This window comes from Plecotus auritus (genome assembly GCF_963455305.1).
Source record: "Plecotus auritus genome assembly, chromosome: 5".
NCBI lineage: Eukaryota > Metazoa > Chordata > Mammalia > Chiroptera > Vespertilionidae > Plecotus > Plecotus auritus.
Genome location: NC_137776.1, coordinates 154708423 through 154728727, shown reverse-complemented (window position 1 = coordinate 154728727; position 20305 = coordinate 154708423). Strand labels below are relative to the sequence as shown.

Genomic DNA, 20305 nt, shown 5'->3' with positions numbered 1-20305 from the left:
CTAGAACTTTCCATTCCACATTCTGCACAGCTCTCCCCACAGCCAGACACTCAGGAGCCTCTGGAGCCTTCCCTGGGCCTGGGGCCTGAGAGGGCTTCCTCTGGCTTTGGGCTGGACACTTGGCTTGGAGAACAGATCCTTCCTCTGGGACCATGAGGCCCAGCGCCCACCCTGAGCTCCATCTCTGACCTCACAAGGGCTGTCTCAGAACCTGGTTTCCATGGCACTGCTGGCAGGAGAAGTGATGCTATTCTGGGCAGTTCATCTGGACTTGGCTCAAGTGGTACGGGCCAAACCCCTGCTCCACTGACCTCTCCTCTGGAGGAGAAGAGCAGAGCAGAGCAGCACTTGGAGCCGCCCCACGAGGGCTGAGGGGCGGGCCCTAGACAGGGGACACAAGGACAACAGAGCACCGGCTAGGGGAGCAGCCAGAGCTTGGGACAGTCATGGAGAAACAAGACTGAGACCTGCTGTAACTGAGAAGGCCCCAAAGTGGACGCTGAGAAATAAGGCATTTCAGCAGAGTGAGTCTGGCTCTAGGCAGGGCTGGGACAAGGGGCCTCCTCTGGGACCCAGGCCTGGGAACGCCACTCCCTGGGAACCATATGGGGAAGAGGTGACCATGTGACCATCTGGGGAAGAAACCCCAGTTGGGAGGTGAAAGCCTGGATGTCTGTTCTGGTTTAGTCCTGAGTTGCTGCATGACACTCTCTCTGGGCTTGTTTCCTCACCTGTAAATTGAATGCTGGGAGGATCAGTGGTGGAGCAGATTGGGAGGATGTGTGGCACTGGGCTGTCAGCAGGGTGAGGTGGTGGGACCAGGAGAGAGTGGAGACCAGCGACATTGGATTGAGGCAGGAGGGATGAGGATCAGAGATATGGGTTATTGCTGGCGTTGCTGGAGTGGTTTCTCCCTCTTGAGAGGCTGGGGCTGGGGCTAATGCAGTTCTGCAATCAGGGCTAGGGTTGTGACTGTACTACAGCTAGAGGGAATTGGGCTAGAGAACAAGTGGGACATACATAATGGGGAAACTCAAGAGTTATGTTGGTGCTGCCATTTGCAAGGAAAATGGGAATATAAGGAATTTCCAGGAATGGCGAGAAGGATAAACCTTGCTCTGAGTGGGGTATGGACTAAATGAATTTTGAGAACCTCATCCTGTGTGCATATGTGTGTGTAAGAAAGAGGCCCTGGAAAGTCACAGTTTAAGTCAGTAGCAAGAGGGCTTGAGGTTAGGCTCAAGGCAATAATAGCCGCACATGTGAGGGTGGAGCCACTGAGGGGAATCTGTGGTCATCCCCACTGTCCAAAGTGTGTTACAGACATGGGAAGGTCAGAGGAGCTCTGAAGGGCCTGGTCCAGAGTTTAGGGTCCTGAGGACAGCATGAGTAGAGGGGGTAGGACTCCAGGGCCTCTTCCCATTGGCTGAAGCACATCCAACCGCATGCCTACTCCCTGCCAGGTTGGCTGGGTTGAGGGGTTGGAACCAGTAGCAACTGGTCCTGTAACTTCTCCTGGAGGCTGAGGTCTGATGAGAATGTGGGGCCAAGTTCTGTACCCCCAAGCCCTAGTGACCTTTCTTTGCTTCCACAGTATCTAAATATCTCTGCTAGAATGACTCAAGCGGACAAGAATAAGCGGTAAGCACCCACTCATTCCCCTATACCAGCCCCCATCTCCCACCCCCAGCGCACCCAGTGCCCTCTCTGCCCCACTCTAAGCCTCTCCCTCATGCCAGCTGATGCCCTCAGTAGCTCATGAGGCCCAGAGAAAGGGCCTCTCCCACCTGTGCCTATAGCGAAGCACAGGCTGGGCCCTGGGGTGAAGGGAAGCTCAGAAAGACCTGGGTAAGGGTCAAGGGATTGGTCAGTGGTGGTGCTCAACTGAACTAAACTCACTACCTCTCACCCTCTCAGGCTCAGGTTTTTTTGGGGTGAAATAGAGGCCAAAGTCTTTGCAATGGCCAAGGCCCTACCTACCTAGTCTGTTTCCTTTCTGACCTCTCCTACCCCACCCTAACTCTGCCCACTCCAGCCACATTGGAGCTTCCTTACCTCAGTTCTTCAGTGACTGTTGCTTTGCCTGAAATACACTGAGTGGGCAGATTATTATGATCTCTGAACGCATAATAATCTGGTCACTCAGTGTATATCCTATATAATAAAAGGCTAATATGCAAATTGTCCCCTTGACCAGTAGTTCAACCAGATGCAAGCTGGTCAACCGCCCATGTCACCTTCCCCTGGCCAGGCTGGCCGGACCCCACCCATGCACGAATTCCTGCACCAGGCCTCTAATATATATATTGGAGTGGCCAGATTATTATGCATTCAGAGATCATAATAATCTGGCCACTCAGTGTATTCTTCCCATAGTTAATTGTGTCTTTGCTCAAATGCCACATCTTATTTATTTATTTTAAAAATATATTTTATTGATTTTTTTACAGAGAGGAAGGGAGAGGAATAGAGAGTTAGAAACATCGATGAGAGAGAAACATTGATCAGCTGCCTCCTGCACACCCCCTACTGGGGATGTGCCCACAACCAAGGTACATGCCCTTGACCGGAATCGAACCTGGGACCCTTCAGTCTGCAGGCTGATGCTCTATCCACTGAGCCAAACCGATTAGGGCTTATTTATTTATTTAAAGAGAGAGAGAGAGGAGACTGATTTGTTGTGCCACTTATTTATGCATTCTTTGGTTGATTCTTGTCCGTGCCCTGACTGGGGATCGAACCTGCAATCTTGGTGTATCAGGATGATGCTCTAACTCAGAGGTAGGGAACGTCCAGCCATGGGCCATATAAGGCCTTTGAAATCATTTGGTCTGGCCCTGCCAAGGCTTTAGGGGTGAGTTAAATGTTTGACCAAATACAGCAGGCTAATTTTTAAGTTGATAATTTGCATGGCTCATGGATGATGTTATAAATATTCAAACGGCCTTGGCAGAAAAAAGGTTCCCCACTCCTGCGTCTAACTGAACTATCTGGCCAGGGCTCAAATGCCACATTCTCAATGAGGTTCACTCTGACTGCTCTATTTAAAAATCACACCCCACACCCCCTTTTCCTCACTCTGTCTTTCCCCGTAGGACATACTTCCTGCTCTATCCACCTCTCCTCTGCCTCTGTGGCATCTTCCCAGGACTGTTCTTGGGCCCCTGACTGCCTCAGGCTGCTCCTAGGCTCTTCTTCGGGGCTAAGGACGCCAGTCATGGGGGCAAGGGGACCACACATGGTGATGCATGGGAGCTGGAGTTGGATGGGAGCCAATGGATCATCCAGACAACTCTATATCCCTCCAATGCGCAGCCCTAGGTTTGTTTTCCTGGGATAAGGACAGAGCAAGGACTTAGGTGGGTGAACAATGAACACGGGGGCCCCTTCAGAAAAGTAAAAGGTGGTGTATCCATGCCTGGTTCACATTTCTCACTCCCTCTGCTTACTCTTTGCTGCTGTGAGGCTGGGGAAATTTAGGAAGCCTGGGGTGGGTGGGGGTTGCTATCCCAAGCAGGGCAAGGTAGTAAGTGCCTAGTGTCAGCTTCAGGTAGTCAACAGGGGGAGGGTCACCAGTCTTAACATGCACCAAAGGCCACACTTAGAGTTACCTCTACCCCTCTTTCTCCTCTTTAGCCTCTGCACCCCATCTCCTCCAAACTCAAGCTCTGTCCCTCCCCACCCCCAATAGACGATAGAGCCTATAACTCACTTTTTCCTCTATCCATCCAATCATGAGTTTATTAAATAAACACTTATCAAGCATCTACCATGTGCCAGGCACTGCAGAAAGTTCTGGGCATCTAATGGAAAGTAAGACAGATGAATTCCCTAGTGTTTTGGGGTTTTTTTTTGTGTGTGTGTGTGTTGTTTTTTTTTATTAATTTTTTTTTTTTTACAGAGAGGAAGGGAGAGAGATAGAGAGTTAGAAACATCGACGGGAGAGAAACATCGATCAGCTGCCTCCTGCACATTCCCCACTGGGGATGTATACGCAACCAAGGTACATGCCCTTGACTGGAATCGAACCTGGGACCCTTCAGTCTGCAGGCTGATGCTCTATCCACTGAGCCAAACCGATTAGGGCTTATTTATTTATTCAAAGAGAGAGAAAATTTTATTAATTTTTTTTTTTACAGAGAGGAAGGGAGAGAGATAGAGAGTTAGAAACATCGACGGGAGAGAAACATCGATCAGCTGCCTCCTGCACATTCCCCACTGGGGATGTATACGCAACCAAGGTACATGCCCTTGACCGGAATCGAACCTGGGACCCTTCAGTCTGCAGGCAGACGCTCTATCCACTGAGCCAAACCGGTTAGGGCAATTCCCTAGTTTTTATTCATCCTACAATATATATTGGAACACCTATGTGTCTGGCACTGTGCTAGGCACTGAGAATACACCAAGGAGTAAGATCCTCCTTTCCTCTCTCCCTTTCTCTCATTTGTTCATTCACTCACTCACTCACTCACTCACTCACTCACTCAGTAAGCTTCTGTTGTGTTGACCTGGTTTTGAGCGGGTGCACTTTGCAGACCCCCTCACCTTTGACAGAACCTGGTGTACATTTCAGGCCTCAGTGCTGTTTATAGAGCCTGGGGGCAGGCTTTGTCTCACCCTGTGCTGCGTGCAGAATGCCTTTTGGTTGTCAGGTCTTGCCTGATGTCTTGCCTGTGTCCTCAGGTACCTGGTTCCTGCAGGCAGGCAGACAGATAGACAACTGAGTTCCACCTTCCTCCCTGCTCTCTCCCACTTGCTTCTCGCCCAAGGCTCGTTGGCACCACAGATTGCATTAATCAGATCCCCAACTGCCCCCTCTGCAAAGTGGCCTTGTTGGTGTGGTCTTCCCACTGATACAGTCCCCACCAGAAAGAAGGGGCATGGCCCTATTATCTACCCCCAGTCCCTCTCCATGTCCCTGTGACACTCAGATGTCTTTGATCCCAGCTGTCTCAGCAGCCCGGAGCAACAGGAGGTGTGTGTGGACAGGCCACTGGGTTACCCATTAACTCAGCCGTGAGTTAAAGGGCTGATGGGTAGGTAGCAAGTACACTTGAGTCTCACTTTTGCTTATGGGTTTGGGCTGCTGCTTCAGGTCCACCTGCAGGGCCAGGATGATCCTGTCGCCCGTGGTAATAAGGATGCAAGCAATAATGCAGAAGGAGATGGTGCGAGAGTTCCTGGCCGAGCTCATGAGCACATTTGTCATGATGGTGAGTGTCATAATGGGGCTCTGGGGAAAGGGCAGGAACCCAAGACTTCACGAGGCTGGGGCTCAGTAAGGGCAACCCATGACCCCCTCCCATTGCTGGCCTCCTGGGTCACATTGCCCATTTCCCATCTCTGATCTGGAAGCCTGAGGGGGAAGCACAGGAAAGTAAGGAGAGAGCTCTGCCTTTCTCACCATCGTTTTGGGAGAGAAAGGGCTCATACTTTGTGGAGGTAGAACAAAATCATGGGCTGGGAGTGTCAGGGGGCATGGCTGGAAGTGGGGAGAAGGGAAACCAAGAGGAAAGAGATTGGAGAGAATGTTGAGTGTCAGATTTTTTTTTTTTGTTAATACTCATCTGAGGATATTTTTTCCCATTGATTTTTAGAGAGAGTGGGAGGAGGGAAGGAAGGGGAGAGAGAGAGAAGCATCGATGTGAGTCACATGGATTGGTTGCCTCCCACACTCACCCTGACCAGGGCTGGGGATAGAACCTATCATCCAGGTATGTGCCCTTAACTAGGAATCGAACCTGCGACCCTTCAGTGTGCAGGCCAATGCTCTAAACACTGAGCACACAGGCCAGGGCAAGTGTTAGGTTTTGAGAATTAATACTGAGGGCAATGGGGAAACACTGAAGGTCTTCAAGCAGGGGAATGATGGGGTCAGATTTGGATTTTTATTAAATATATTTTTATTGATTTTTTACAGAGAGGAAGGGAGAGAGAGTTAGAAACATCGATGAGAGAGAAACATCAATCAGCCGCCTCCTGCACACTCCCCATTGGGGATGTGCCCGCAACCAAGGTACATGCCCTTGACCGGAATCGAACCTGGGACCCCTCAGTCCGCAGGTCGACGCTCTATCCACTGGGCTAAATCGGTCAGGGCAGACTTGGATTTTTAGAAGGACATTCTGGGTGTAGTGTGGAGTCTCAGCAGAATGGGCAAGGCTGAGTGAAGTGAGGGGAACCAGTTAAGAGATTGTTGCAAGGACCTAGGATAGAGAATGGCGAATGGTCCAGGGATAGAGAAGAAAGCACATGTTTGAGGCAGATGTAGAAAATGGAATCAAGGAGGTTTCTTAAGCCATAGATGTGGGGTAAGTGCCAAGGGGCCATTCTGAGCCCTGGGCCCAGCACAGGGTGAGAGGTCAGGTCAGTTTGGACATGATCAGGTGAGGTACCTGGGAAGAAATCTAGGGGGTGTCGGCTATAGAGGTGTGGAGCTCATGACAGAAGCTTGGGCTGGAAGTATGGAGTTAGAGTTCATCAGAATATGCATGGTGGTTAAAAAACTGTTCAGTGAGCGTGTATATGAAGAGACACTATGTTGGAGAGAGAGAATGAAGAATGGCACACAAAGGGGCCTGAGAAGTATCTGCCAGAGAGGTGGAAGGAGAAAGTGGGCAGTGACCTGGTGACGGGAGTGTGGGGGGCCCACAGACACAGAAGGTGAGAACTGACCAGGGTCCATGCGGTTTGACAACATGGAAGTCACTGGGGACTTGGCAAGGGCTCTTTTAGTGGGTGAGAGGACAGAAACGAGACCTCAGCCAGGAGGTGCGGTTTCTTGGAAACTCCCTCCTCCCCTGCTTCAGCTCTGCCCCCTTCCCCAGCCAGCCTCTGCCCCTGAGCTATAGCCATGCTTGTTTGCATCTTAGGGAGGACCCAGGTCCATGAAAAGAAGGGGCAGCCTCTGGGAAGAAAAGTAAAGGCAGTCAGCACGCCAGAGGAAGTGGGGGGAAGAGAGGCAGTGTGTGTGAGACAGTGTGAGTGTGCCTGTGTGTGTGTGTGTGTGTGTGTGTGTGTGTGTGCGTGCGCGCCCCAGGATAGAAGGTGATGGGACTTACCGAGCCCAAGGGACTCTGGATGCCTGGGTTCTTATCCTGATCCTGCCACTGAGGTCTGCCTGGAGCAGATCTCTCTGTGCCTCGGAGTGTGCCTTCTCAGTCATAAAATGTGCTGAATGGGGCCTTTGTGGGCTTTTTTTTTTTTTTTTTTTTTTAATATATATATTTTATTGATTTTTTACAGAGAGGAAGGGAGAGAGATAGAGTTAGAAACATTGATGGGAGAGAAACATCAATCAGCTGCCTCTTGCACACCTCCTACTGGGGATGTGCCCGCAACCAAGGTACATGCCCTTGACCGGAATCGAACCCGGGACCCTTAAGTCCGTAGGCTGACACTCTATGCACTGAGCCAAACCGGTTAGGGCCTTCGTGGGCTTTGGAGATGGGTTTGAATGCCGGCTCTGCTACCTTCTACCTGTGTGACCTTTCATAAGTATCTTAACTGTTAACACTCCAGCTTCCTCGTTAGTAAACATGAAACTAACATCGAGCTGGCAGACTTGCGAGAGGAAGATCAAGAGCCCAACACCCAGTTCACATGTAGGACCCCTGCGTTGGTGTCTGGTCATTATGACAAGTGCTCTAAGCTGCTCTCTCCTCTCTGCCTCCCACTCTCTCCCTCCCCCATTACTCACCCTCCTGCTTGGCTCCTGAGCTATGAGGACAGCACTGGATTCTGTCCTGCCTTAATCCAGGGCAAAGTAATTCATTTATGACAAAACATTCCAGTCCCATGAGGGCTATTAAACCTTGGAACCCTGGAGGCAGGAGGGTGCTTCCTTGGAAAGCTCTTAGGGAAAAAGGCACCACCCATTGATGCCTGCCCATGTCTGCGTTTCTCTTCCTTTTATGGAGATTATTATTGAGCACCTATTGCATGCCAGGCACTGATTCTAAACTAAGTCCTTTACATGCAATACCTTCCCAAATCCGCAGAGTTTCCCCCTCTGAGAAATTATCCCCATTTCTCAGAGGGGGAAACTGAGACTCCATGAGTCTCGTACTTGCCCCAAGTCACATTTTAAGGTAAGATTAAATCCAGTGCAGTCTAACATCATGGTCTTGACCCTTAACCTCTATGCTCTGTGTCTTAGTTTAGTGATGGCAGGATTTCTAACAAACCCTGGTTTGTTAACTAGCCCCCAGCTGAGATAAGGCCCTCACTTTCGGGCTCCAGATAGTCCAAGACCTCACTCCGAGCTTTGTTTTCCCCGTCTGTAGAGTGGGAGCAGAAACATTTACCATTCGGAATTGCTGTGAGAATTAAAAGAAGTAACACATGTAAAAGAACTTTGGGAGGTTTAAGCTCATATAGGACATTGTGTTATTGTTATTTGTTGGGCCTGTGCCAAATTGGTAGGAAGTTCAGTGAATCATCGGGGTAAAGGTTTTACAAGAAAAGCAAGTGTGACCTTGGGCTCCATTTACTGTGGCCAGGACGAGGGAAATGGGCTGTTCTACTCAATTCCTCTCTGCCATCTATGAGAGTGTTGTCCTCGAGGCTGGCCTTCTGACTGTTGGAAGGACTTGGCCACATTTACTGACCAGGAAGGGAGGAGCTGGGCCATCAGGGATCTGAAAAACCAGCTGTAGACGTGAACTGGACCATAGGGCAGGGGTTGCAAACTTACTTGCTCCAGGGGCTAGAGAGAGAGAGCAACTCAGAGTGGAGGGGGCCTAACTGCAGAGTGCCCACCTGTGCAAGGACACAACTGCCACTGCTCCAGCTGACTGTCGCCATGCAGGGTGGAATGTAGGTTCGCATTACCTGGGTTTCTGATTCCTCAAGAGAAGCTGAAACTTCTGATCGTCAAAACTAAGTTATCCAAACCAAGCACGTGTGTTGGATGGATTAGGCCCATGGGCTGCCAGTTAGCAACCATGACACAGGAGACCAGGTGGGGTTTATTTGCTCATTCATTATTTTCAGCCAATGGTTCTGAGCTCCTACTTGGAAATAAGGACCCTTGGTCTTCAGACCTTCCATGTCAGTCTGTCCTGACCTCACTCCCCACTCCCACACCCCATCTGTTCCTGTCATTTCCTGCCTCATCCTACCCTTGGCCCTAAGCTGGCCCACTTCTCGGCCCCTCTGCATCTGTCCTAGGGCTCTTGAGGAACGCAGTGGGCCCTGCTCACTGCCTCTGCCCTACTCTATCCTGGCTATTTCACTTTTCTTCAGACTTCCCCAAAGCTGCTCTGTACTCTGCCTGCTTTTTCATTTTTTAAAATATACTTTTATTGATTTCAGAGAGAAAGGAAGAGGGAGAGAAAGATAGAAACATCAATGATGACAGAGAATCATTGATCGGCTGCCTCCGGCATGGCCCACAGTGGGGATCAAGTCCACAACCCGGACCGGGAATTGAACTGTGACTTACTGAGCCATGCCGGTTGGACTGCCTGTTTTTTATTTATTTATTTATTTTTTAAATATATTTTTATTTATTTCAGAGAGGAAGGGAGAGGGAGAGAGACTGAAACATAAGTGATGAGAGAGAATCATTGATTGGCTGCCTCCTGCACACCCCCTACTGGGGATCAAGCCCACAACCCGGGCATGTGCCCTTGACCAGAATTGAACCTGGGACCCTTCAGTCCGCAGGTCAACACTAGATCCACTGACCCAAACCAGCTAGGGTGGACTACCTGTTTTTTAAATCAGCAAATGGCTTGGCCTCCAGCTTGAAAGAGAAAACCATCAGTTGGGCTTCTGTGTCTGGCTCCTTATCCACCTGTCTCTCTCACCACCAGAACACACATACCTGTGTATTCACATTTCTCCCCCTCCACTCAGGCAGGGCCCCTCCTTCAATCCTGTCAGTCCCATCCCTCAGTCTACTGAGATACTTTACCCCGTCCTTTTTCTCTCTCCTTCATCTCCAGCCTCTCCCTCTCTCGATCGTAACATACCAAAGTCTCTCTACTTAAAACAGCACAACACAGCACAAAACATCCCTCCCTTCATCCCATGAGCCCCTTCATTTATCACATTCTCGCACCCTTCCTTCTCAGGCAGGTTCACAAAGGGAGGTCTACCTTGGAGCCCTTCAACTCTTCCTCGCTGCCTACTCACCTCTCAGCCTCTAAGACCTGGCTTCTGTCCCCCTGGCCTGATGATACAGTGCTCACCACATTATTAATGACCTCTAGATTGTCACATCCAAAGGGAGGCTTTCTAGGCCTTCATGCACTCGACCCAAAGGCTGCACCGGACTGTGTGGACCACACCCTCCTTGGAAACGCTGCTTCTCCCTGATGTTCAGGACACATTCTCTCTTTGTTCTTCTCTCATGTCAACACCTGCTCCAGCGAGCATTTCTAATGCCCTCCAGGCTCAGCCCTCAGGTGCCTTCTCACCCTGCGTCCTCTCCTGCTTTCCTTCTCCCTGATGGCTTCAGAAATAGTCCTCATGTCCACAATCCTCCAGGTTATCTTTTTCAAAAACTCTAGAACTATCAAAGGGAAATACAATATGAGCCATATATGTAATTTTAAATGTTTCAAAAAGGTAAAAAGTGACAAGTGAAACAAATTTTAATAATTATATTTAACCCATAGTGCCAAAATATTACCAGTTCAACATGCAATCAATATATAATTATTAATAAGATTCTACATTATCCTTTTCCTACTAAGTCTTTGATGAATTTGTACTTTACACTTAAAGCAGATCTCAGATGGGACTAGCTACATTTCAAGCACATAATAGCCACATGTGGCTGGTGGCCGTCACATTGGATGATACAAATCCAGACTCTGATTTCCTCGGAGTCAACATGTCCAAAACACATGAACTTTTCAAAGGAGATGCTGAGTGTGGCCTTAAAGTAGACTGTCATTTTATCAGGATTTAGGATCAGATATTCCAGACAGAGGGAATAGCGTATGGAAAAATACAGAGGCATGCAGGGAGCAGTGTGGTTGTTTGGTCTGAGGCTGTCTGGCATAGGTGACTACCTGGGATTCAAATTCTGGCTTACTACATGCAGGCTGCGTACTTTGGTCAAGTCACTCAACTTCTCTAAGCCTTGGATTATCCATCTGTCAAATGGGGAGATTAATAGTACCTAATGCATATGTTGTTGTAAGGGTTAAAGGAAGTGAGAGATGTAACGTTTACTAGTACCTGGCACATAGTAAATTTTCAATAAGTGGTTATTATTATTTAGTGGTAATACTACTGCTGAACATAGAGAACACTGGAGCAGATATGAAACTGAGAGGCAGAATTATAAAGAGTCTTGAATGGAGGCCTACTGAGCTTGGACTTTATCCTAGAAATGAAGGGGTGCCAGTGAATGTTTGAATGAGGGGCAGACATGATCAGACCTCTGTGTTAGAAAGGTCACTCTGGCTGCAAGGAGGAGGCTGAAAAAGATCTGGGAAGAATGTAAACAGAACTGATTGGGTGTGGGGGAGGGGCGAGAGAAAGCTCTCATTTGTGACATCCAAGTTTCTGGTTTGGCCAACTGAAATGGGGAACATCGGATGAGGATCACATTTTCTGAGATGGTGAGCTTTCAACAGAGTCCAAGATGCCTGGGAACACCCAGACTTCCAGTGGGTATCGGGAAATAGGGATCTGGCTCCCAGGTGCAGGTTTTGGGAATTTTAGTGCAGTAAGCATAGCTGAAGCCATAGACCTGGTAAGAAGACTCAAGAAGAGTGACTGGGGCGAGACATGAAAGGGGCCAGGGATGGAGCCCTGGGATCATCTACACTCATGAAGCAGATGAAGGAAAAAGGACGTAGGAAGGAACTGTAGAGAGGGAGGTAGGAGGAAAACCATGAGGGAGACATGTCATGGAGGCTGAGAGGAGGGACTTTCCAGGAGCAGAGTGGTTAAGAGAGTCAAAGTCAGCAGAGTCAAGTAAGACAATGTCTCAAGGGACCTTTGGGAAATCAGAGGGCTGAAGTCCTCTGAGAGAGCTTTAGTTTTGGTGAGATGTGGAAGTAGAAGCCAGATTGAGGAGGGAGAGCAAAGGAATAAAGGAGCCAGCCAGTGGTTTCTTTCCTGGAGCCTGACTGACAGGAGGCGGAAAGGTGTCCATAGGTGGACAGGAAGGCTGGGCTGAGGTGGGAAGGTTTACTTTTAGGAAGGAAGAGACAGGAGTCTGTGGGAGCAAAGGAGAGGGTGGAAGATACAGGCAAGAGGGAGGCCTCTGCAGAGGAAGGGAGAGGCTGGGTGCAGGTATCAGAGCTGAAGAGATAGGCAGATATATATTCAGATGGGTGGCTGTTGGAGGTGAGGGCCTAGCTTCAGACCTCTATTCTCCCTGCAAAAGGAGTCAGTGGGGGTGCCAGCAGTTAGGAGGAGATCCAGCAGTTAGGGATGGGTAAGAGCTAGAAGTTCAGGAATTACACATGAGGGCAATAGAAATGTTGCTAAGGGTACAAGTTAGACCCCTACTGGCTTCCAGGGCTGATGTGGGTGGGGGCCATGGCAGAGTCCAGACATGAAGTTTGGAGATCCCTTGAAGAATCTTCCTTCAGGCTAGGCTGAAGTGTGAGATGCTCTGAGGGGTTCAATCCACAGCAGCCAGGTCCTCCTCGAAGCCCTGCTGTCCCCCGAACTTCAGGTGGGCTGGGTCTAGGGGTCTGGATGTGTCCATAAGAGCCTCTGACTCCACTATCCCACTTTGGCTCCTTTTACACTCCCCACCCAGCTCTCACTGGTCAGGTCTTAGAGGCCCTGACAGGGACAATAGGGAGAGGTCATGAGGAGGGAAGTCTCTGGAAGAAGAGGGCATGGCAGAGGGTCTCCCAGGGCGATTGGGGGAGGCCCATGGCATAAGGGTGAGGAGCCTAAACTGAGCTCTGAGCCCTCCTCTGAGGTTGGGGCTTCTGGGAAGGCAGTCCCCTCAGAGGCCCTCCCTTGCAGGTGTTTGGCCTTGGCTCCGTGGCCCATATGGTTCTAGGAGAAAATTTTGGGAGCTTCCTTGGTGTCAACTTGGGTTTTGGCTTCGGAGTCGCCATTGGAGTGCACGTGGCAGGGAAAATCTCTGGTGAGTGAGCCTGGGCCCTGCCCGACTGTCAAGGCCAGGAATCCCCTGCAGGTTCTTCCTGCCCATCTCCAGCCATCCCCTTCCCCCAGTCATCCAGCACCTTCCCCCTCTGCCCCCTTGGAGAGAGGATACCCGAAACCCCCTTTCTCACCCAGACTCTTCAAGGGCCTCCTTGACCCACCATTTTTACAAGCTGGGACAACTTAGCCGAGCTACTTAATTTCTTTACTCCTCACTTTCCTTAATGATGAAGTGGAGATGGTGGTCTCTGCCTCGGGTCCTTGTGAGAGTGAAGGGAGAGTGCACTGCATAAATGCTTGCCTCATTATTATTATTTTTTTTTATTTTTTTATTTTTTAAATATATTTTATTGATATTTCACAGAGAGGAAGGGAGAGGGATAGAGAGCTAGAAACATCGATGAGAGAGAAACATCGATCAGCTGCCTCCTGCACACCTCCCACTGGGGATGTGCCCGCAACCAAGGTACATGCCCTTGACCGGAATCGAACCTGGGACCTTTCAGTCCGCAGGCCGATGCTCTATCCACTGAGCCAAACCGGTTTCGGCATTGCCTCATTATTATTGTTGGGGCTCTCCATATTGCTGCTGTTGTTGGGTCTGCTCTCTCTCTCCCGACACACTTGCCCACCCTGCAGGGGCCCACATGAATGCAGCGGTGACCTTCACCAACTGTGCACTAGGCAACTTGTCCTGGAAGAAGTTTCCTGTGTATGTACTGGGTCAGTTTGTGGGTTCCTTCTTGGCTGCTGCCAGCATCTATGGCATCTTCTACGGTGAGTGTCCTGTCCTGGGTTGTCCACTTCTGGCCTCAGCCTCCTCCTCTGAAATATGGGCAGATCTGATTTCAGCGTCCTGGCCTGTGAAAATGTCTGGGAGAGAAAAGCCCTGGAGATGCTCCCAACCCCTGCCTCCAACCTTATTTCTGGGACTACAGTGGGGTTGATTGAATTAGGGGCAGTTTCACACTCTAATCTGTCTCCACAGCAGCCATTATGGACTACTCGGGCGGACATCTGACAGTGACTGGCCCTGTAGCCACTGCTAACATTTTTGCCACCTACCTTCCTGAGTACATGACATTGTGGAGGGGCTTCCTGGATGAGGTCAGTGGTTGAGGGTGGCTGTCCCTCCACATGCCCTCCCCACCTCAGGAAGGGGCCGGCAGGCAGCCCCTCACCACAGAGGGATAAGAATTCTGATGGGAACTGTACTAAGATATATCTCTGCCAGGGGGTTCAGCCTGGGAGCACTGCTGAGGCCCTGGTTTGGCTAGGGGCCCTGGGTGGCTGCTATGGTATCTGCTCCCCAGGTATTCGTTACGGGGATGCTCCAGCTGTGTCTCTTTGCCATCACGGACAAACGTAACAACCCAGCCCTGCCAGGGACACAGGCCGTGGTGATTGGCATCCTTATTGTCGTCATTGGAGTGTCTCTGGGCATGAACACAGGATATGCCATCAACCCATCCCGGGACCTGCCTCCCCGCTTCTTCACCTTTATTGCCGGTTGGGGCACAGAGGTCTTCAGGTAGTGCCCTGCCCAGCCCACTCCTTGGAGTTTTCTGTGGGTTTCCTGCATGTGGAGGGGCAGGGGTGATGTGAGGAACAGCACAGCAGAGTCCTGCAGAGCTGCCAGGTGGTCTGGGGAGGCAGGAGTGGGTCCCGACCTCCCCTCTGATTAGCATGGATGCAGATCCCGCTTCTGGACTGAATGTAAATCCTGACCCAGATCAGCCCCTGTCCCTGAATCAGGGTGAAGCTGACCAGTGTCTCAGGCTCAGGGGTGACTCCTGGGTTAGGATGGGGGTCACTCCTCTACTCTCAGGCCTACTCCCCGTCTCGGCGTGAGGTGGATGCAGCTGCTACCTCTGGTATCGGTCCCCTCACCAGGCCTCTGCCTCTTGCCTGCAGGGTTAAGAACTGGTGGTGGGTGCCAGTGGTGGCACCACTCCTCGGTGCCTACTTAGGTGGCATCATCTACGTGGTCTTCATTGGCTCCACCATCCCACGGGAGCCCCAGATATTGGAGAATCCCGTGGAATATGAAGACCACCAAACACCTGTACTGCCCAAGACCATGCCTCACCAAACTGCGAACCCTTCCCTTGCCTCTGTCTCTGTGTCCCTCGACAACAGAACTCCAGTCCAGCCTATCCCACCCTTAAGTGACAACATCCAAGTACAGCAATTCTAAGTAAGATTATTTGTGACCCCATCCCCACCACAATAAAGCCCTGTCCCACAGTGGCACCCTTGCTTCCTGGGTGCCTCCTATGGTTAGGCTCCCCTCCTGATTCTTCCAGGAACTCTAGGGTTATGCCATAGCCCAAAGTTAGAGAATGGACCTAAGAGGCCTCCAACTCCTTCCAGTCCTGGGAGCTGGGGTGCCCCCTGGGGGAGAATGGGGAAAGGCTATGGGAGGAACAGAAGATCAAAAGATGCCAGGCACAGAACAGTGGACTTTGAGGCATAGGACAGGAAAGGGATGGCTTGGGGAAAGACCAACAGCTAGCTGGTGGGCGGTCAGTTCTGGGGATACCCTGAGCTGCCCTGGGATAGACTCAACACTCTCCCTCAGTTTTGGCCAGTCCTTGCACCAGATTAGACAAAGCCCAAGCATGTAGGTCAGAGTTTCTCAACCTTTTTTTTTTCCCATTATTGTCCTACCTCAGAAGCCGTGTGTGTGTGTGTGTGTATGTATGGTTTTTTTTTTTTTTTTTTTTATTGAATTCTAGAGAGAGAAAGAAAAATATCAATGTGAGAGTGGAACATTGATTGGCTGCCTCCTGCACACCCCCTACCAGGGATTGAGTTCTGACCGGGAATTGAACTGGCGACCTTTTGGAACACAGGACGATGCCCAACCAACTGAGCCACATCATCCAGGGCTAGGCCCCCACATCCCCCATTACATATTTTAATACCATAACTACTAGTATACTGTATATCTGTTTGTGTATTTTATGTACACCTGTGCTTTATATACAAATAGTAAACTTTTTCATTTACGTCTTCCAATAATCAATTTTCTCTCTCTTGGGGGCAAAATTACCCCCACCCTTGAAAATGCTTGATGTAGATAGACGGAAAGTATGTAAGGGATTAGACTCCTCTTCCTTATTCCTGGTGCCAGAGCTGTCCCACATTAAGACACTCCAGAGCTAGAAAAGAAAATGCAGAGAGACAAATCCTTCTAAAAGGTGTAGAGACAGGAAAAGACCTCATGGAGTTCAAGGGGATAGGCCCAGAGGTTGGATGGAGGTAGGGCAGCCAGGAGACACCAACTCTGGGGCCAGACAGGAATCATCCTACTTTCTGGGATTCAGAAGGCAGCATTGTCCATGGTTCCTATCACTGCTTGTGTTTATCCTTTCAGCAATTATTGAGCACCTCCTATGTGCAGGCCTTGAGTGGAGGAAGCTGGGTGTTTGCCTTCGAGAAACACAGTCTAATGGGGACAGGAGTCAAGAGCTAAGTGGTGGAGAGGGGGCTACATGGAGACTGTAGGGCTCTTAGAGGGCTCACAGTCTAGTCTCAAAGCTGAGGCCAAGGATGGCTTCCCAGAGGAGATAGAGCAGAGTTGAGGTCGGGGGGTATACTTTCAGGGGTTGGTTACTGCATACAGATTGAGGGGACAGGGGGCAGAGGAGGCTGGGCTTTCTTCTGGAGGTGGGGACATGGAGAGAAGAGATTTAGAAAGTCCTCCTGAGCTGCTGTGTGCAGGTTGGTGGAAAAGGGAGATATTTGGGCCTACAAGCAAGTATGGTGAGAGGCAATAATCGGAGAGGAGCAGCAGCACATCTAATAGGTCAGTGCTGGTGGGTGTGGAGAGGAAAGAAGGGTTTTGCTCAATAATTAGGAAGTAAAACACTCAGGACTTGGGCTGGCATTGGATGAAGGAGTGGGTGAGGACAAGGCAGGAGTCAGGTCTGACTTTCAGTTTCTGGCTTGGGCCTGTGACACTGGAGATGTCTCCACTGAGAGCAGAGCATGGGAGGGGAACTGGTTTGTAAAGGAAGGTAAGTTATATGGTGGACATGTTGAGCTTGAGTTGTCTAGGGGACTTGAAAGGCAAGAGATTGTGCAGTCTTGGGCAAGTTACTCAACCTCTTTGGGCCTCTTTTTTTTTTTTTGGTAATATTATTATTACCTACCATTTGCGTTGCTGTGGATCCCATATTCAATGGAATAAAACATATACAATGCTGAGAATAGTGCTTGGCACATAGTAAATGCTCAATAAACAATTATGTCTTTTGTATAGTCTGGAGTTCAGAAAAGAGTTGAAGAAAGAGATTGAAAAAGTGGTGGGTGTGTGGATATAGCTGGGGCCATGGAAGAGTGAAGGAGGGTCAGTGAGCAGGATCTTAGGAGCACAGCCAGGAGGAGGCTGTGAGGTGTGCATTGGGCACCTCAAGAGGTTTGGCTGAAAGGGGGCACAAAGTGGATGGTCAGGGGGCATTGGAAACAATCCAAATGTCCATCAACATGGGAATAGATACTTACATTGCAGTACAGTCACATACAACAGATTTGATACATAAATAAAAACTAAGGCACAATAGCTACCTGCAACAAGGAAAAATTTTGGAGGCATAAAAAGCAATGCAGTAGACTGTATACAGTATGACACCAGTTAGACTGTTGACAAACATGCAAAAGTAACATATTCTTTGAGCAAACACATGATAAAACTACTTAAAAAAAAAAAAAAAGGATGATTCTTCCAGGGATATAGGGTTTTAGAAATGGGAGATGAGATGGGGAGGAGCATAAAAGTGGTGCAAGCTATTAGTAATTTTCTAGTTTTGGAGATGGGAAAAATTTATGGGTTACATGATTATGCTTTTTAATATTTAACTGATATGTATATACATGGGTTTCATATATTTTAAAAGATGACAAATGGCTATAGCCTGAGAACAGGTGGTGGGAAGAGTAGTGGTGCTGAGATTACAGGGAACCCAGGGAGAAAGGAGAGAGGTATGTCTGACATCCCAGAGTGGAGCTTAACCAGGGAACAGGCCTGGGAGTAACCGGGGAAGGGCCCACAGCTGGAAGTCCCAGCCAACTGCTTCCCCCCGTGACCCTGGATAAGCCTCTCTCTTCTCCTCTCAACCTCAGTGGCTCTGTGAACATGAGGAGAATGGCCTTTCTAATTCCTGGTGTTTCAGAGCAGCATAACCATAAGGCCTCAGTCACAGGTAGGAGAGGCATATATGGGTCCCAGGGTTCTGGTTGCTATCCTCCTCTGTCCCTCAGTGACTACTTCAGCCTTCTGGCATCTTCATGTCCCTGGGAGGTAGTCTCAGAGCCAAGGCAGCCAGTGAGTCCCTCCCGAACCCCTGCCTACTGTCCACTGCTCTGCCACAGGCCTGCTCTAGGCCTGTTGGCATAACATCCTGCAGATTCTGACCCCAATGTCAAGCTAGATGAGCCCGACCCGTCACAGAGCAGTACAGAGCACAGACCCCTTTCATTCTCTTGGCAGATGTTGACTGAAAGCCTACAGCATGACAGACACCATTCCAGTGCTGAGGATACAGGCACAAAGAAGATACACAAAAGTCCTTGTTCTCATTGGAGCTGATATTCTGTGCAAAACATGTGTTAGAAGAAGGAAAAGCAGGAAAGGGGGAAAGGAAGTATGTGGGAGTGTAAAGACAGAGGCCTCACTGGGGTGACTTTGAGTAAAACCTGAAGGGGGGAGGAAGTGAGCCATCTGGACATAGGGGAAGAGCACGCCAGGCTGAGGAAAGAGCCAGCGCTAAGGTTCTGAGGTGGGAACATGGAGGGGTCACTGCTGGAATGGGAGGGGGGAGTGAAAGATGATGAGGTCAAATAAGAGGGATAGGATAAACTGAGGCCAGGCCTAGAGGAGAGGTGAGACCAAAGCTTGGGGTAGAGGCTAGTGAGGGAGGTCTCTGGAGGAGAGAGGCAGGTTTCACTGCCGGGAGGAAGAAAGGAAGGACAGGAGAGGCAAGAAAGCAGGAGGGGGCGGGGGGCGCAGGATCATGGTGCCTGTGGTTTCTTTCACCTCGGTTCTCCTCTCTTCCGCACACCCGCACACACACTCACGGAATCCCTCCTGTAACCACTCCCTGGCTGGACCCAGGAAACACATCTGTGCAGCTCTGGAAGCCAGGCTAGGACATGAGCCATGGGAGTCCGGGCTCCACTCCCAGGCCCAGCATGGGCTGGATGTGTGACCGGAAAGGCCCCTCCCCTCTCTGGGCCTTGCTTTCCCTATCTGTACAATGAGGCCTCAATCTGTTGGTGTCTGGGGAGCCCCCAGCTCTAACTGCTTCCAGAACTTGGAAGCCTCATGTTATGATACTACTTTCCTACCCACCCCTTGCCCTATCCCAGCTGAGGCTGTGGATGGGGACAGGGGTGGGGAAGAAAGAACTACTAGCCCCAGGCTAGGCCTCTCCAGGGCATTGCAGATAAAGGTTTGGTCCTCAGCCTGGTGGTCCTGGCTTTGGGAAGAGCCCTTACTCCCTTGTCCAGCCTGTTCTCCCACTCCCACTCGGGGCCTCTAGGGGACAGGCACCCACAGGTAGCACCCTGGTCTGGCTGGTCTGTCTCCTCCCTCGGGTGAGGCTTTGCAGCCCTGGAAGGGGTGGGAGTAGCCATCTCAGGCCAGGCTGGGGTACTAAAAATCTCAGTAGGAGGAGGCTATGACCACTCAGAGCCCAAATCTGACCGTGGCTCCTTACCCACCTCTATGCTGACTCTGGAGTGGGAACAGCCATGACCCCAGACCTCCTGTGCACCACAAAGACCATACTATGCACCTAAGAGCACAGAAAAAGGCCAGTACACCTGGATCAAAATACTAGCTCTGCTTCTCACTAGCTGTGTGATCTTAGGTAAGACAAGACAATTACAGTTCCCACCCCATAGGGCTGCTGGGATGACAAAATGAGCTATGCCTGGCATGTAGGGAGTGTGTTTGTTATCATTCTACATCTCCTCATGGATCTCATGCCATCATGCCCATCTTATATCCAAGGAAACTGAGGCCTAGGGAGATGGGCTCAGTAAGGGGTAGAGAGTAGGGATTTTAATCCTTTGTTGATATGATCCTGGCTAGTTGTTTTTAAAAAAAATCCTCATGTGAGGACATTTTCATTAATTTTTATAGAGAGAGGGAGAGGGAAAAAACACACATCAATGTGAGAAACACTGATCAGTTGCCTCCCGC

At 50.0% G+C, this 20305-nt stretch overlaps 2 protein-coding genes across 11 annotated transcripts in view; one reads left to right on the top strand and one right to left on the bottom strand.

Moving 5' to 3' along the window:
- The first annotated feature begins 320 nt into the window (after window positions 1-320).
- AQP7 (aquaporin 7) lies at window positions 321-16114 on the top strand. Of its 5 annotated transcripts, none has more exons than XM_080669970.1 (10): window positions 422-524; window positions 1595-1641; window positions 3096-3321; window positions 5099-5216; window positions 12952-13075; window positions 13735-13872; window positions 14084-14202; window positions 14409-14626; window positions 15010-15292; window positions 15903-16114. In XM_080669970.1, exons 3-9 carry the CDS (start codon window positions 3218-3220, stop codon window positions 15290-15292), a joined length of 1104 nt encoding a protein of 367 aa, XP_080526096.1. In that variant the 5' UTR covers window positions 422-524; window positions 1595-1641; window positions 3096-3217; the 3' UTR covers window positions 15903-16114. The 5 variants fall into 5 exon arrangements, with proteins under 5 accessions (XP_080526097.1, XP_080526099.1, XP_080526096.1 ...); XM_080669972.1 differs by having other exon boundaries at window positions 427-524; window positions 3096-3359; XM_080669971.1 differs by lacking the exon at window positions 3096-3321 and having other exon boundaries at window positions 321-524.
- Window positions 13434-20305, bottom strand: part of NFX1 (nuclear transcription factor, X-box binding 1) — an 82551-nt gene continuing 75679 nt past the window's right edge. For 3 of the 6 annotated variants that reach the window (XM_080669961.1, XM_080669966.1, XM_080669960.1), the window contains one exon: window positions 16038-16259. The gene's annotated coding sequence lies outside the window, so the exon portion shown is untranslated. Of the gene's footprint in view, window positions 13969-16037; window positions 16260-20305 lie in introns of those variants that run through there. The other 3 variants (XM_080669967.1, XM_080669963.1, XM_080669964.1) reach the window with 3 other exon arrangements.